Source organism: Leguminivora glycinivorella, chromosome 26 (assembly GCF_023078275.1).
Source record: "Leguminivora glycinivorella isolate SPB_JAAS2020 chromosome 26, LegGlyc_1.1, whole genome shotgun sequence".
Classification (NCBI taxonomy): Eukaryota; Metazoa; Arthropoda; class Insecta; order Lepidoptera; family Tortricidae; genus Leguminivora; species Leguminivora glycinivorella.
Window position 1 is genome coordinate 3,054,536 of NC_062996.1, and position 15,803 is coordinate 3,070,338.

Sequence of the window (15,803 nt, forward strand, 5' to 3'; positions counted from 1 at the left end):
ATCACAGTATAATGAAGAGTAAATAAAATAAAGTATTACCTTTTTCCACTTGGGCTCTTTATGCCAATATGTTGTGGGCGACTTTCTGGGCAGCTTACAAGTTCCAGAGCTTCAGGCCGGCAGGGTCGCGCGATAAATGATAAAACATCGGCCGTCCCTATCGCACTATTTGTAAGTTCGATAGGGACGGCCTGATGTTTTATCATTTGCCTGCCAGGATTTATGTGTGTGAGCTGTCATCTCTTCATTTGACTCCTCTGCGGAGTGAAGGCGTGTTGACCGGGAGTCTCTCGAGCAGCGAATGGAACCAAGAACACGGCACAAGTATAAGTATTCAGAGAAACAACATCCTTTTTACAATACAACGAGGAATGTAATTTTTTCAAATGATAAGTTATTGGCCGGATTCGAACCGGCTTCTTTAGCTAATAGAGGTCAACTGTTCTGTTCATGTGTCAGGTATTTTTTGTGGTGGCGGCGTGCACAGTTCCCGTGAACAAGGACCCCGCGAAGGATACGGCCTTGCTCGTGCGCATGTCTGCCGCCGTCAGTGTTCCTTTAGTCGCCTTGTACGACACCCCGGGATGAGATGGGGTGGTGTTATTCTATTCTGATGCCGGCACCACACGGCACCTTCACAGTACACATACACTAAAATAAAATATAAGTGATAATTTATAAGTAATGAATGAAGCCCTCCGAAGTGGTGTAGGCCGGATTCGAACCGACGTCCTTAGCTTCGTGTCGTGGCAACCCGTTCTTTATTCGTCTTTGCACTAAAAGGACAAGCCTAAAAAAAAATTTGTAGTATTTTGAAACCACTTAACATCACTAAAATGGAATAAACCTACAAGTAGACAGACGGACGGACGGATAGACAAACTTATATAGAATAAACCTATGAGTAGACGAATAAACAGACGGACGGAAGAACGGACAAACGTAAATACAATAAACCTACGAGTACACGAATAGACAGACAGACAGACGGACGGACGGACGGACTGATAGACAAACTCATATAGAATAAACCTACGAATACACGAATAGACAGACGGACGGACAGACAAACTTAAATGGAATAAACCTACGAGTAGACAGACAGACGGACGGACGGACAGACAAACTTAAATAGAATAAATCTACGAATAGACAGACGGACGGACGGACGGACAGGCAAACTTATATAGAATAAACCTACGAATACACGAATAGACAGACGGACGGACAGACAAACTTAAATGGAATAAACCTACGAGTAGACAGACGGACGGACAGACAAACTTAAATTGAAATAAATCTACGAGTAGACAGACGGACAGACGGATAGACAAACTTATATAGAATAAACCTATGAGTAGACGAATAAACAGACAGACGGACGGACACGCAAACTTAAATGGAATAAACCTACAAGTACACGAATAGACAGACGGACGGACGGACGGACAGACAAACTTAAATAGAAAAGTAAACAAAAAACAAACTTAAATGGAATAAAACTACGAGTAGACAGACAGACGGACGGACGTACAGACAAACTTAATTAGAATAAATCTACGAATAGACAGACGGACGGACGGACGGACAGGCTAACTTATATAGAATAAACCTACGAATACACGAATAGACAGACGGACGGACAGACAAACTTAAATGGAATAAACCTACGAGTAGACAGACGGACGGACAGACAAACTTAAATTGAAATAAATCTACGAGTAGACAGATGGACAGACGGATAGACAAACTTATATAGAATAAACCTATGAGTAGACGAATAAACAGACAGACGGACGGACAGGCAAACTTAAATGGAATAAACCTACAAGTACACGAATAGACAAACGGACGGACGGACAGACAAACTTAAATAGAAAAGTAAACAAAAAAACAAACTTAAATGGAATAAACCTACGAGTAGACAGACGGTCGGACGAACAGACAAACTTAAATAGAATAAACCTACGAGTACTCGAATAGACAGACGGACGGGCAGACAAACTTAAATGGAACAAAACTACGAGTAGACGGGACATCTCCATGCTCATTACATATTTATATACCATTTGGCACCTACCAATGACTAAATAAGCAGTATGGCTCAGAACCACCAGGGCGGCGCCACAGTCGTGAAAGGAGAGGTCAGTTCTTTATGTTGACAACAGTTACATATATATGTGTTTACTTATTACCTTGACCGCGACATCCATGTGCCGCCGCAGAGTGAGGGGCAGGAGCGAGCAGCTTCCACGCGAGCCCGCACAAGCGAGCGAGGGCGCCACCGTCAAGGAATGTTGCTATAACAAAAAGATCTAATATAAACACAATACATTTTATAGTTGAAGACTCTCAAAAATTATGAACATCATATAAATTTTCTGCCAGCTACCTTGGCCGCCATCCAGATATTATGCTGTATTAAAGCGAGGTCTGATGAGCACTTTGGTGCTATTAGAAGAATCCACGGACACGAGTGAGGGCGCCACCGGCAGGAATTGGACCTGTAACAACGATAACAAACACTATTTATATATAGTAGAAATCGAATGTTTATAGAACATTAACTAAATCACTGGTTTTGTATGTAAACAAGGTTACTTTACAACAGTGATCAAATCGGGATATTTATAACTAACCTGACAGCAAGTTGACGATGACGATGATGTTGAGTAGCAAGCACGGAGACGACGTCAGCGATCTTCAGATTGGACGCACGCAAGCCGCTCCGGAGTGCGAGCAGGATACCGCTATACATGAACATAGCACCGTCTCGCTCACACGATGGCCGCGAGCCTCACGAGCAGCGCATGAGAACAAAGGTCACGACACAAGTATTAGCATGAGATTAAACTAACCCTTACTGTAACTTCAGTCTTTTGTATTAAAATATGATCCATTGACTAAGAAATAATTACGAAATCAACTTTGTTGCACAAATCACACATTTTAGCCTCCTAAGGCCCAAGGTCCTTCCTATAGTAATAATTAAGTTGGTCATTCAGACCCAGCTTCTTCAACGACTGTATAGTCATAGCGTACCACGGTCCTACCAGTAGGACTTATTATAAAAGCTATAATTTTGATTTAAAATTTCGTGCCAATCTAAACTGACGTATACGATTTTCTAGAGGGGTATTTGAGTTTGAATGTGAACACACTCATAAGCTTGAAAAATAAAAACAAAGTGTCAAACTGACAAGTTACAGACGGCGACATGGGTATTCCGTGAAGGAGAGGTTAGTAAATCCAATTTTATTCATGTAATCTTGAGTAATTTTTTACTAATTTTTAAATTATCTTCTTTTTTATTAGTTATTTTACGGAGTTAAGTAATAATTTCTTTGATTTTGCTTATATTTTACGAAATACGGGATGTAAAAATGTTAAGTCCTATGAGTAGTACCTCGGGTTTATACAAATACATAATTTAATAATAATGTTTGTGATGGTTGCAAAAACTGACACATATTGCTTTTATTTTTGTAGGATTAAATGACAGAGAAACATAATTCGCTCTTAGGGAATCAGAAATAGAAACTGAAGATGAAGAAACAGACTTTTGCGACATAAAACTCATAGAAAAAATTTTGTACAAACAAGATCCCGGTATGATTCCTCTAGTTCCTATATCGATATTTCTCTGTCAGAACTAATTTCAAAGCCTAACCACGGCAGAACCCGATATTTTGCCGTGCAGCTTCTGGACGTCGTCGAGGAGCGCCTACAAGAGGACGATCTCAGGCTCGCAGTGGAGTAACGTTCGTCCAAGAAGAGCGTAAAATCTTAATTTTTGGGTCTAGTAAACCACTAAAGACTGATTAAAAGTGATTAGTGCATTATATTATTTTAATAAGACTATTATTTTATTGTATTCATTCAATAAAACTAAAAAAGAAACAAATCTTTAAGTGAATTTTTTTATTTTCTTAATATAAATTACGTTTTTTTATAAGCCCATGGTCCTTCCTGTAGGACTTTTTAAATTAAAATCAAATTATCCGAAAAGGCATCATAAACTGATAATAAATATGCCCCAAAGCTGTTGGTGGCATACAAGTACAATAACATTTAAAAAATGTGTTCCTAATGTTTGGGCCTGAACGAGTATAAAACAATAGTACTACTAGTAGTACCGTGGTTCGCAATGACTAGGGGCCGAATTTCGCCTTGGGCCTTAGGAGGTTAGAATAAAAACAAATATAGAGGCGACAAACGGTATCATCGTTAAAAAGAGCCATCAATTGATCTGTGTCTGAACGTAGAAATGTTCTGAAAAGAACAGTTTTAATAGTCGTCATGAAACAGTGAAAGTTGTTCTGAAAAGAACAGTTTTCTGTTGCTCTGAGAAGAGCAGTTTTATATGAGGAGCCCGCAGTCCGTAGTTCTTGATCCAACCAGCGAGCAGCGAGGTGAAGGCAGCCAATAACAACAAAAGCATTCTAACGATAAGACCGCCTGTTGATTATCTCCGCTTCAGTTAAAGTATACCTAATCTAAATTATTATGTGTTGAGGTGTGCAAAAAAGAGGTTTGAATCAGGTTTGATACATGTATGCGCCAGGAAAACCGCATCCAAATATTATTTTGTTGGGTTCTATCTAATGAAAGAAGTCTTTCATTGGGTAAATCTGATCAGTAACATGCTATAGGCATACACATCAAATTTCATAAATCCCATTAAATATTTACCTTTTTTCGGGCGGGCTCTTTTCGCTCCACTTATTGCGAATACGTTGTGGGCGACTTTATTCCTAGGCAGCTGACAAGTTCCAGGGCTTTTGCTTTTTCTATGTGAGCTGTCTCTCATTCTGACTCCTGTCTGTCAGCGGAGTGCTGGACGTCACAGATATGCCATAGTAAGGCGAGGTCCGAGCAGCAGTCTGCAGGAGAGCTCCTGCAACAACGATAACATTATAGATAATAGGCACCAAATGTTCGTACTACAAGTTTAACTATAGTTGGTAAATCACTGGTTTAGCGTGAGGACAAGTCTACTTTACAACAGTGCTTAGGTAACTAAGGAATAATACTAACCTGACAGCATGATGACGAGGTAGAATTATAGGTAGGTAGGTATCTTCTTCGACGCCCCTGCTGGGGTGTGAGTGGCCCCTTCCTGGGCGCTGTGGGGGCTGCATCGGGTCGCGCCCTATCTTCTTGGGGCGCTCTCCGCCATCTTTTGGGGGATGGCTGTGCTTCCGGTGGTTGCCAGCGCTACCGCTACCCCTAGCCCGGTGATAAGAGTTTGAGCGGGCAGTGAAGGCGATCGGTGGCTTGGGCTCGCGTGAGCGGTGTTCAGTGATGTCCTCTTCTTCCGTGTCGATGTGGAGTAGGGCTCGGGACAGATATCTACTTTTGTGCCGTGTGTAGTGGGGCGCGATCCCTCGAAGATGCTCAGAGTTCCGGGATGCTGGACGTCGCAGATATGACATAGTAAGGTGAGGTCCGAGCAGCAGTTTGCACAAGAGCCCGCGGATACGAGTGAGGGCGCCACCGTCCTGGACAGCGCCTGTAACAACAAACATTAAAGATAATAGAAACTGAATGTTCATACAACAACTTGAACTATACTTGGTAAATCACTGGTTTAGCATGTGGTAAAGACTACTTTACAACAGTGCTTAAATCGAGAATACTAACCTGCGACACACACAGCGACGTCAGCGATCTTTACATTGGACGCACGCACGCCGCTCCGGGGCGCGAGCGGGACGCCTCTTATCAGAGTATAGCGTCGTCTCGCTCACACGATGGCCGCCGTGGGCCTCACGAGCAGCACATGAACACAAGAACACGACACAAGTATTAGTATGAGATTAAACTGACCTAATAATAACTTAATCAGACTTCTGTATTAAAAAATATTCCATTTACTAAGTAAATATTTACGGGGGTACAACAAAACTCTATTGCACACATGAACACATATTAAAATACTTGTATAAAAACAAACAATAGATAGAGGTAATAAACGGTGTTATCGCTAAGATACATAGATCGATTATGTCTGTCATTGAAACAGGGAGTATTCTGAAAATAACACTTTCAATAGTAGTCATGAAACAGAAACATTCTTAGCAATCGTGTTGTGGCTAGCCGTTTTTAAGTCTTGTCTGCACTAAAAAGACAAGCCTAAAAAAGTTTGTAGTATTTTGAAACAACTTAATATCACTGCTAATATTATCCTAGGAATCCTTACTTAAGTAGACGAATAAACAGACGGACGGACGGACGGACAGACAAACTTAAATGGAATAAATCTACGAGTAGACAGACGGACGGACGGATAGACAAACTTATATAGAATAAACCTACGAGTACACGAATAAACAGACGGACGGACGGACAAACTTAAATGGAATAAACCTACGAGTAGACAGACGGACGGACGGACAGACAAACTTAAATGGAATAAACCTACGAGTAGACAGATGGACGGACGGACAGACAAACTTAAATAGAATAAACCTACGAGTACATGAATAGACAGACGGACGGACAAACTTAAATGGAATAAACCTACGAAGTAAACAGACAAACTTAAATGGAACAAAACTACGAGTAGACGGGTCATCTCCATACTCATTACATATCGTCACTTTAAAAAAAATCTCGTATCTCACGCTGTTCCTCAAAGTTAGAACGCAGTAAGTCTATATGCATTCCACACTTACTTACTACAATTTTCTTTTCATTGACAGACAAAGATACAAGTTTTTTTAAAAGTAGTGACGATATGTACTATTTGGCACCTACCAATTCCTAAATAAGCAGTATGGCTCAGACCCACCAGGGCGGCGCCACAGGCATGAAAGAAGAGGTCAGTTCTTTATGTTGACAACAGTTACATAATATATGTGTTTTCTTATTACCTTGACCGCGGGTGGGGCGCCACTGGTTTTGTATGTGAACAAGGTTACTTTTCAACAGTGATCAAATCGGGAATAAAGCTAACCTGACAGCAAGCTACCGATGGTGTTGACGAGTAGCAAGCACGCAGACGACGTCAGCGATCTACAGATTGGACACACGCAAGCCGCTCCGGAGTGCAAGCGGGACACCGCTATACACGAGCATAGCGCCGTCTCGCCCACACGATGGCCGCGAGCCTCACGAGCAGCGCATGAGAACAAAGGACACGACACAAGTATTAGCATGAGATTAAACTGCCCTTACCTAATAGTAAGTAATAGTAACTTCTGTCTTTTGTATTAAAATACGTTCCATTGACTAAAAAATACTTACGAAGGTACAACACAACTCTATTGCACACATTACACATTAAAAAAAAACAAATATAGAGGTGACAAAAACTAGTCTAGAGCCAATTTGGCCACAAGTCGTCTCCTTCACGATTTTCGTCGACATCTCTTCTAAATACCTAAAACAGGTATGGATATGTTCCTCGTCCTCTCCAGATTACGAATTGACCTGTTTTAGTTTAAGGAGGGGGGGACGGGTCGAGAAAAAGGGGGGGAAAGATGGCGACCGACCATCATAGATATTTATTCACATCTCGAGTCCTATGGCACCAATCTGTTCATGCGAGGTGTCATTTGAAAGCTTATTAAACCTACTTTAATTGTTTTCAAATAACTATGCTCATAAAAGTAACCGTTTAGGAAATATTTGAAAATATTTGTTTTTTTATCGCGCATGAATTGCACAAGTACTAGTAAAAAATGCGTCTAACTCAATAAACAATAACTTTACCGCAATTGATGTTATTATAAAATTTTTGCGTCTATTCATGCTCTTTCTAAAAATATAAGTTTCATTGGTATATGATAATATATAACCATGTAATTAAGAATATTGTTTGGCAGGGGTTATCCTCCAGGTCGCATAAACGGGCGCTGACCGTAGTAAAGTATTCAATATTTTTGAGATCTTATTTTACGGATCCATATAGGAGAGGTATCGTTTGAAAGATAATTAAACCTACTATAATTGTTTACACTTAACTATAATATTAAAGGTAGCTGTTTACATAATATTTGAAAATATGTGTTTTTTATCGAGCATGAATCGCACAAGTACTGGTAAAAAAATGCTTCTAAGTCAATAAACAATAACGTTACCGCAATTGATGTAATTATAAAATTTACGCCACTATTCATGAGCTTTCTAAAAATATAAGTTTTATTGGTAAGTGATAATATAACCATTAAATTACGAATTTTGTTTCGTAGACCACTCCGCCGGTCGCATAAAAATGAGCGCTGACCGTAGTAAAGTATTCAATATTTTTAAGTTCTTATTTTACGGATCTATATGTAAGAGGTATCATTTGAAAGCAAATTAAACCTGCTATAATTATTTTTGAATAACTATAGTTATAAAGGTAGCTGGTTACAAAATATTTGAAAACATGACTTTTTCTTCGAGCACGAGTTGCACATATACAGATAAAAAATGCTTCTAACTTAATAAACCATAACTTTACCGCAATTAATGTTATTATAAAATTTACGCGAAATTTCATGCGCTTTCTAAAAATATAAGTTTTATTGGTGTATGATAATATATGACCAAGTAATTACGAATTTGGTTTAGCAGGGGTCACTGCGCCCTGTCACGATATTGGGTGCTGACTGACCGTCGCCAAATTTTCTACGTTACTCAGATCCTATTTTACTGATAAATTTGTGAGAGGTATCATTTGAAAGCATATTATGCGTACTATCTTTATTTCTAATATTTCAAGTCGAAACTGTAGAAGTTTACAAAATATTTGATTAGTAATATGTGTATTTTACTGTGCATGAATAGCATTGGCATTGATAAGACACGCTTCTAGCTCAATAAATTATAGTTTTCCGCAATTGAAATAATAACAAAATAAACGGGAAATGTATGACTTACACAAAAAATAAGTTTGGTTTGTATTGCATAAACAATTAATTTGAATTTGTTCAGCTCACCTACTGCGCACCATCATATAAATGGATGTCCACCGTCGTTGCCTTTTTCAGATTTTATTTCACTAATCGTATATTCATAATAAATATAATCTATCACGTATCGAATTTACTTATATACTTAATTGATCAGTAAAATAAAATCTGTAAAATGATGAAAAAAATAAGGCAACGGCGGTGGACATCCGTTTATATGACGATTGACCGTGCGCAGTGGGTATGGTGGACAAATTAACATTAATTGTTTAGGCAAAACTAACAAAACTCATTTTTTGTAAAGGCCGTACATTTTGCGGTTCATTTCGTTATTATATCAATTGCAGAAAAATATAATTTATTGAGCTAGAAGCATGTTTCACTCGTATCAGTGCGAATGCTATTCATATACAGTAAAAATACACATATTGTCAAATATTTTGTTAACTTCTACAATTACGACTAAAATTATTAAAAAGTAACGATAGTACGCATAATATGCTTTCAAATGATACCTCTCACAAATTGATCGCTAAAATAGGATCTGAGAAATACGTAAAATTAGGCGACGGTTAGCACTTATTTACGTCACGGGGGTGCAGTGACACCTGCTAAACCAAATTCGTAATTACTTGGTTGTATAATATCATACATCAATAAAACTTATATTTTTAGAAAGCATATGAAATGTCCTGTAAATCTTATCATAACATTATTTGCGGTAAAGTTATTATTTATTGGTCATGCACCAAGATACAATCTTAAAAATTATGAACACGGCAACGAAAATGGTCATCCATGTATATGACGGTGCGCAGTGAGTATGATGGATAAATTAACATTAATTCTTTATGCAATACTGACAAAACTTATTATTTGAAAAGGTCATACATTTCGCCGTTTATTTTGTTATTATATCAATTGCGGAAAAAATATAATTCATTGAGCTAGAAGCATGTTTTACTCACATCGGTTCCAATGCATATTTTCAAATATTTTGTTAGCTACTACAGTTACAACTAAAATTATTGAGAACTAATGATAGTACGCATAATATGCTTTCAAAAGATTCCTGTTAAATAAAATAGGATCTGAAAAATATAGAAAATTTGGCGACGGTCAGCATCCATACGTGGCCAGGCGCTGTGGCCCCTACTTAACCATATTTGTAATTACTTGGTTATATAATATCATACACCAATAAAACTTATGTTATTAGAAAGCGCACGAAATTCCGCGTAAATCTTATACTAACATCAATTCCGGAAAAGTTGTTGTTTATTGATTAAGAAGCATTTTTTACCAGTAGGTACTTGTGCGACTCATGGTCTATAAAACACATATTTTCAAATATTTTCTAAACAGCTACCTTTATGACTATAGTTATTTATAAAAAAATATAGTAGGTTTAATTAGCTTTGAAACGATACCTCTCGCATATGGATCCGTAAAATAGGACCTCAAAAATATTGAATACTTTACTACGGTCAGCGCCCATTTCTGCGACCGGGCAGAGTGACTCCTGCTAAACCAAATTCGTAATTACATGGTTATATATTATCATATACCAATGAAACTTATATTTTTAAAAAGAGCATGAATAGACGCGAAAATTTTATAATAACATCAATTGTGGTAAAGTTATTGTTTATTGAGTTAGACGCATTTTTTCTAGTACTTGTGCAACTCATGCGCGATAAAAAAACACATATTTTCAAATATTTCGTAAACGGTTACTGTTATGAGTATAGTTATTTGAAAACAATTAAAGTAGGTTTAATAAGCTTTCAAACGACACCTTGCACGAACAGATTGGTGCCATAGGAGTCGAGATGTGAATAAATATCTATGATGGTCGGCCGCCATCTTTCTCCCCCTTTTTCTCAACCCGTCCCCCCTCCTTAAACTAAAACAGGTCAATTCGTAATCTGGAGATAACGAGGAACACATCCATACCTGTTTTAGGTATTTAGAAGAGATGTCGACGACTTTTTGTAAAAGAGGTCGTTTGGTCCCTGACTAAACGGTATTATCGTTAAAAAGAGCCATCAATTGATCTGTGTCCTGAAAAGAACAGTTTTAACAGTCGTCATGAAACAGTGATAGTTGTTCTGAAAAGAACAGTTTTCTGTTGCTCTGAGAAGAGCAGTTTTATATGAGGAGCCCGCAGTCCGTAGTTCTTGATCCAACCAGCGAGCAGCGAGGTGAAGGCAGCCAACAACACCAAAAGCATTTTAACGATAAGACCGCCTGTTGTTTACCTCCGCTTCAGTTAAAGTATATCTAATATAAATTATTATATTGTGTTGAAGTGTGCAAAAAAGATGTTTGAATCGGGTTTGATAAATATGCGCCAGGAAAACCGCATCCAAATATTATTTTGTTAGGTTCTAATGAGAGAAGTCTTTCATTGGGTTAATCTGATGAGTAACATGCTATAGGCATACACATCAAAATTCATAAATCGCATTAAATACTTGCCTTTTTTCGGGCGGGCTCCACTTATTGCCAATACGTTGTGGGCGACTTTCTTTCTAGGCAGTCTTTCATTCTGACTCCTGTCTGCGGGATGCTGGACGTCACAGAAACGCCATAGTAAGCTGAGGTCCGAGCAGCAGTTTGCAGGAGAGCTCCTGCAACAACGATAACATTATAGATAATAGGCACCAAATGTGCGTACTACAAGTTTAACTATAGTTGGTAAATCACTTTAGCGTGTGGACAAGTCTACTTTACAACAGTGCTTCACTAAGGAATAATACTAACCTGACAGCATGATGACGAGGTTGAATAATACGTAGGTAGGTATCTTTTTCGACGCCCCTGCTGGGGTGTGAGTGGCCCCTTCCTGGGCGCTGTGGGGGCTGCATCGGGTCGCGCCCCATCTTCTTGGGGCGCTCTCCGCCATCTTTTGGGGGACGGCTGTACTTCCGGTGGTTGCCAGCGCTACCGCTACCCCTAGCCCGGTGATAGCATTTGAGCGGGCAGTGAAGGCGATCGGTGGCTTGGGCTCGCGTGAGCGGTGTTCAGTGATGTCCTCTTCTTCCGTGTTGATGTGGAGTAGGGCTCGGGGCAGATCTCGAGCCTTGTGCATATCCGGCTGGCGCGTGTAGTGGGGCGCGATCCCTCGAAGATGCTCCAAGTTGCGGGATGCTGGACGTCACAGATATGCCATAGTAAGGTGAGGTCCGAGCAACAGTTTGCACAAGTGCCCGCGGACACGAGTGCGAGCGCCACCGTCCTGGACAGCGCCTGTAACAATAAACATTAAAGATAATAGACACTGAATGTTCATACAACTTGAACTATACTTGGTAAATCACTGGTTTAGCATGTGGTAAAGACTACTTTACAACAGTGCTTAAATCGAGAATACTAACCTGCGACACACACAGCGACGTCAGCGATCTTCACTTTTCTCTAAGATTAATTGTTATTTTTCCAAAGTGCTATATTTAAAGTGTTATATTTTCCTATTGCTGTTACCACCGTTACCAATTTAAGAGCTCACACCTTAGTAGGAAGAATCACTGACTCCCGAGTCACAGGCTTGACCTAGTTCGGGATGCAGAGGCTCAACCCCTTACCTAATTGTGTTACAAACCTAATACATAAGTATGTTTCGTGTTACTATCATTATATATGAAATGTAATGTATGGTTTAAAGCAATAAAATATTTTTCATTTTCATTTTCATTGGACGCACGCACGCCGCTCCGGGGCGCGAACGGGACGCCACTTATCAGAGTATAGCGTCGTCTCGCTCACACGATGGCCGCCGTAGGCGTCACGAGCAGCACATGAACACAAACACACGACACACGTATTAGTACGAGATTAAACTTACAAATCAATGGTAATTTTCCTATCATTTTTATTAGAATAATAAATGAACTTTGTATGTATTTACCGGACAACACAACTCTATTGCACACATTACACAGATTACAATACTTTTATACTAAAAATATATGTATAGAGTTTAACTAACGGTGTTATCGTTAAAAAAGCCATCGATTGATCTGTCTGAACGTAGAAACAGGAAGTGTTCTGAAAAGAACAGTTTTAATAGTCGTCATGAAACAGGGACATTTGTTCTGAAAAGAACAGTTGTCAGTTGCCCTGAAAAGGGCAGTTGTGTTTGTCCTGAGAAGGACAGTTGTGCATCAGAAGCCCGCAGATTTCTTGATAATCTTGAATTCTTGCGTTGTGCCAAAATAAAGCTTTTTAACGATAAGACACTTTACATTTTTAAGTTATTGTAAATCTAATTTTATAATGATGTGTGCAATAAAGAGTATTTGTATGATAACAGATTTTAAAACAACATGCCTTCTGTCCAGACAAAAAAAAATCCAATGTTTAATCTCAACATTATGAGCAATACAATAAGATGAGACACCTTATTTCTATTGCCGTAAAAATTCAATTACAAATATAGCAATGTATACAAAAGTAAAAGTATTTTTAGTTATAAGTCTTACCTTTTTGCAGACGCGCTTAAAGCGGAAAACGTTCACATCGGCCGCGGGTGACGCATTTCAGGCTGGCGATGTGCTTCGCATGTTGCTTGCCAGCCGCGTCCGTGTTGACCGCGAGACTCACCACCAGAGCATGTGAAGTAAAAACATGCCGTGTGAGTGTCAAAGAAAAAATTCTTCAATTTGTAGGGGTTAACAATATTCATAAGTTCATAACTATTCCAAATTTAAAATCGATAGCAGAAGTAGTTCTCGAGATATTTAGTAATGTGACAGACGGACAGAGGGGCGCCATAAGGGTTCCTTTTGTGCTTTTTTGGTACGGAACCCTAAAACATCTGAATATACTAAACAGATGGTTCTCCTAAACTGACTTGTGCAATAAAGACTATTTGTTTGGTTGAACCGATTTTGATGTACATAACGGTTGATTTAATTAGTATTATTACTTAACAACTGGTGGTTTCATTTTTTGTCATAAATTTTCTAACCATTTGATAATTCAAACTCTCCATAAACCGTAATATTTTGAAACTACTTAACATCACTGCTAACATTATCCTAGGAGTCCTTACTTAAGTAGACGAATAAACAGACGGACGGACAGACAAACTTAAATGGAATAAACCTACGAGTAGACAGACAGACGGACGGAAGAACGGACAAACGTAAAGAGAATAAACCTACGAGTACACGAATAGACAGACAGACGGACAAACTTAAATGGAATATACTTACGAGTAGACAGACGGACGGACGGATAGACAAACTCATGTAGAATAAACCTACGAATACACGAATAGACAGACGGACGGACAGACAAACTTAAATGGAATTAACCTGCGAGTAGACAGACAGACGGACAAACTTAAATGGAATAAAACTACGAAGTAAACAAATAAACAGACAAACTTAAATGGAATATAACTACGAGTAGACGAATAAACAGACGGACGGACGGACCACAGATTTAGATATTCAGTAGATGAAGTAAATAGCACTATTTGTATGGGAACCAAGCGTGCCGACTTTTTAGCTGTCACTGAGACGTCACGGTCGGCATTTAGTGATGGGAAAACCTAAACGATTCAAAGACACCAATGCCCCTCCGCCCCGCAACAATGCAGCCGTCTCTCTCGTACACATAGATTTTATATCTGTGGGCTCGCTCGCTCACTCCCCGCTCCCCTGCAAACTATCCCAAAAATCGAGTAGTATGACAAAAAGATTCAAAGAGGGAGGTCACGCTCACGTCACGCTATTAAGCGGTTTCATTCTGTCCACGCTTTTGGATACCTTCGCGTAATATTAATATCAAGTAAGTATTTTAAATATATTTGTTGACATTTTATAGAAACAAGAAAGATTGTTACCATTGAAACGCATAGTAAGAGACATAATCAATTCAGATAACATAAAAATCGCAAATCAATTAACATGAATGGTATCGATTTTCTGACAGACGAATGATTTTCAACGGAGTGATTGAATAATTTTTGAATTAAATTTCAGAAATACATTTATTTAGTCGAAAAGCGGTTTTATCTTATACTTTTCCTATATGTTTACAGTATAGGTTAGGTACCTATACAGTATCAGTTTTAACTTTGTAAGCAAGCAAGCAGAATGATAATTTTGAATCATACATATTGAATAAATTGATGGATTTTATTTAAGTAGTTTGATATTTCATAGTGAGTAATTCGATTCAATTCGTGTTGGTGTAGTGAAAAAAAAATTGTGTTTTACTCGGTGGCAAAGTTTGTTCAACCTTCGTGCCTTGAAACCCTCACAACGCTCAAGATTCCACTTCTCGAACCACCACTTCGCGGTTTAATATTGGAATGTTTCGCTTGCTCGAGTATCAATATTGGCACGTGCGGTTAAACAACAACTTTGCTCCTTGTAAAACAAATACGTAACTATTTTATTAAAATTAGAACACGAGTATATTTTTATTAATAACTACTAAATTGTGTTTTGTAATAGACAATAGTGTTTATCATTCGTCTGTTCGATTATCGATTACAAACGATTATTGATATTTATTGTAGAACGAACAACACTAGTCGCTAAATTTGACGGACGAATGAGAAATGGGCTGTACTACGAAGTCGAAGCGATACGCGAGAGTATCGCTAGTCTCATATTCATCATCTCTTTAACACACATGGTCGATCAAACGCTTAAAGCAAACGCAGCAATGCAATGTAAACGCCGGTTTGTAACGTAATTCTATAGTTACTGAGGTACATCCTTGGACGCATAAATAAAAATACGGAAAAAATGATTAAAAATGAATTAACGCACAATATTATTTAAAAATTACTTACGTGTGATGGGAAATATGTTTTTGTTTTTGTGCGCTGGAAATATTTGGGCTGGTGCAGTTAATTATCATGCAATGAGGCATTTTGTATTT

At 38.6% G+C, this 15,803-nt stretch overlaps 1 protein-coding gene across 1 annotated transcript; it reads right to left on the bottom strand.

The window, feature by feature from the left end:
* Positions 1 to 600: 600 nt before the first annotated feature.
* LOC125240086 lies at positions 601 to 2,764 on the bottom strand. The gene is made up of 4 exons (XM_048147932.1): positions 2,640 to 2,764; positions 2,393 to 2,504; positions 2,196 to 2,300; positions 601 to 651 (listed from the first exon to the last, which is right to left on the bottom strand). The coding sequence occupies exons 1-4, from the start codon at positions 2,762 to 2,764 to the stop codon at positions 601 to 603; spliced, it is 393 nt and encodes a 130-aa protein (XP_048003889.1).
* Between the last annotated feature and the right edge of the window lie 13,039 nt (positions 2,765 to 15,803).

Coding starts and splice junctions, on each gene's coding strand:
- LOC125240086 (XM_048147932.1), bottom strand. CDS start 2,764: ATGTTCATGTATAGCGGTATCCTGCTCGCACTCCGGAGCGGCTTGCGT. Junction 2,301..2,392: donor ATATCTGGATGGCGGCCAAG/GTAGCTGGCAGA, acceptor TTTTTGTTATAG/CAACATTCCTTGACGGTGGC. Junction 652..2,195: donor ACATGGATGTCGCGGTCAAG/GTAATAAGTAAA, acceptor ATTTTATTTTAG/TGTATGTGTACTGTGAAGGT.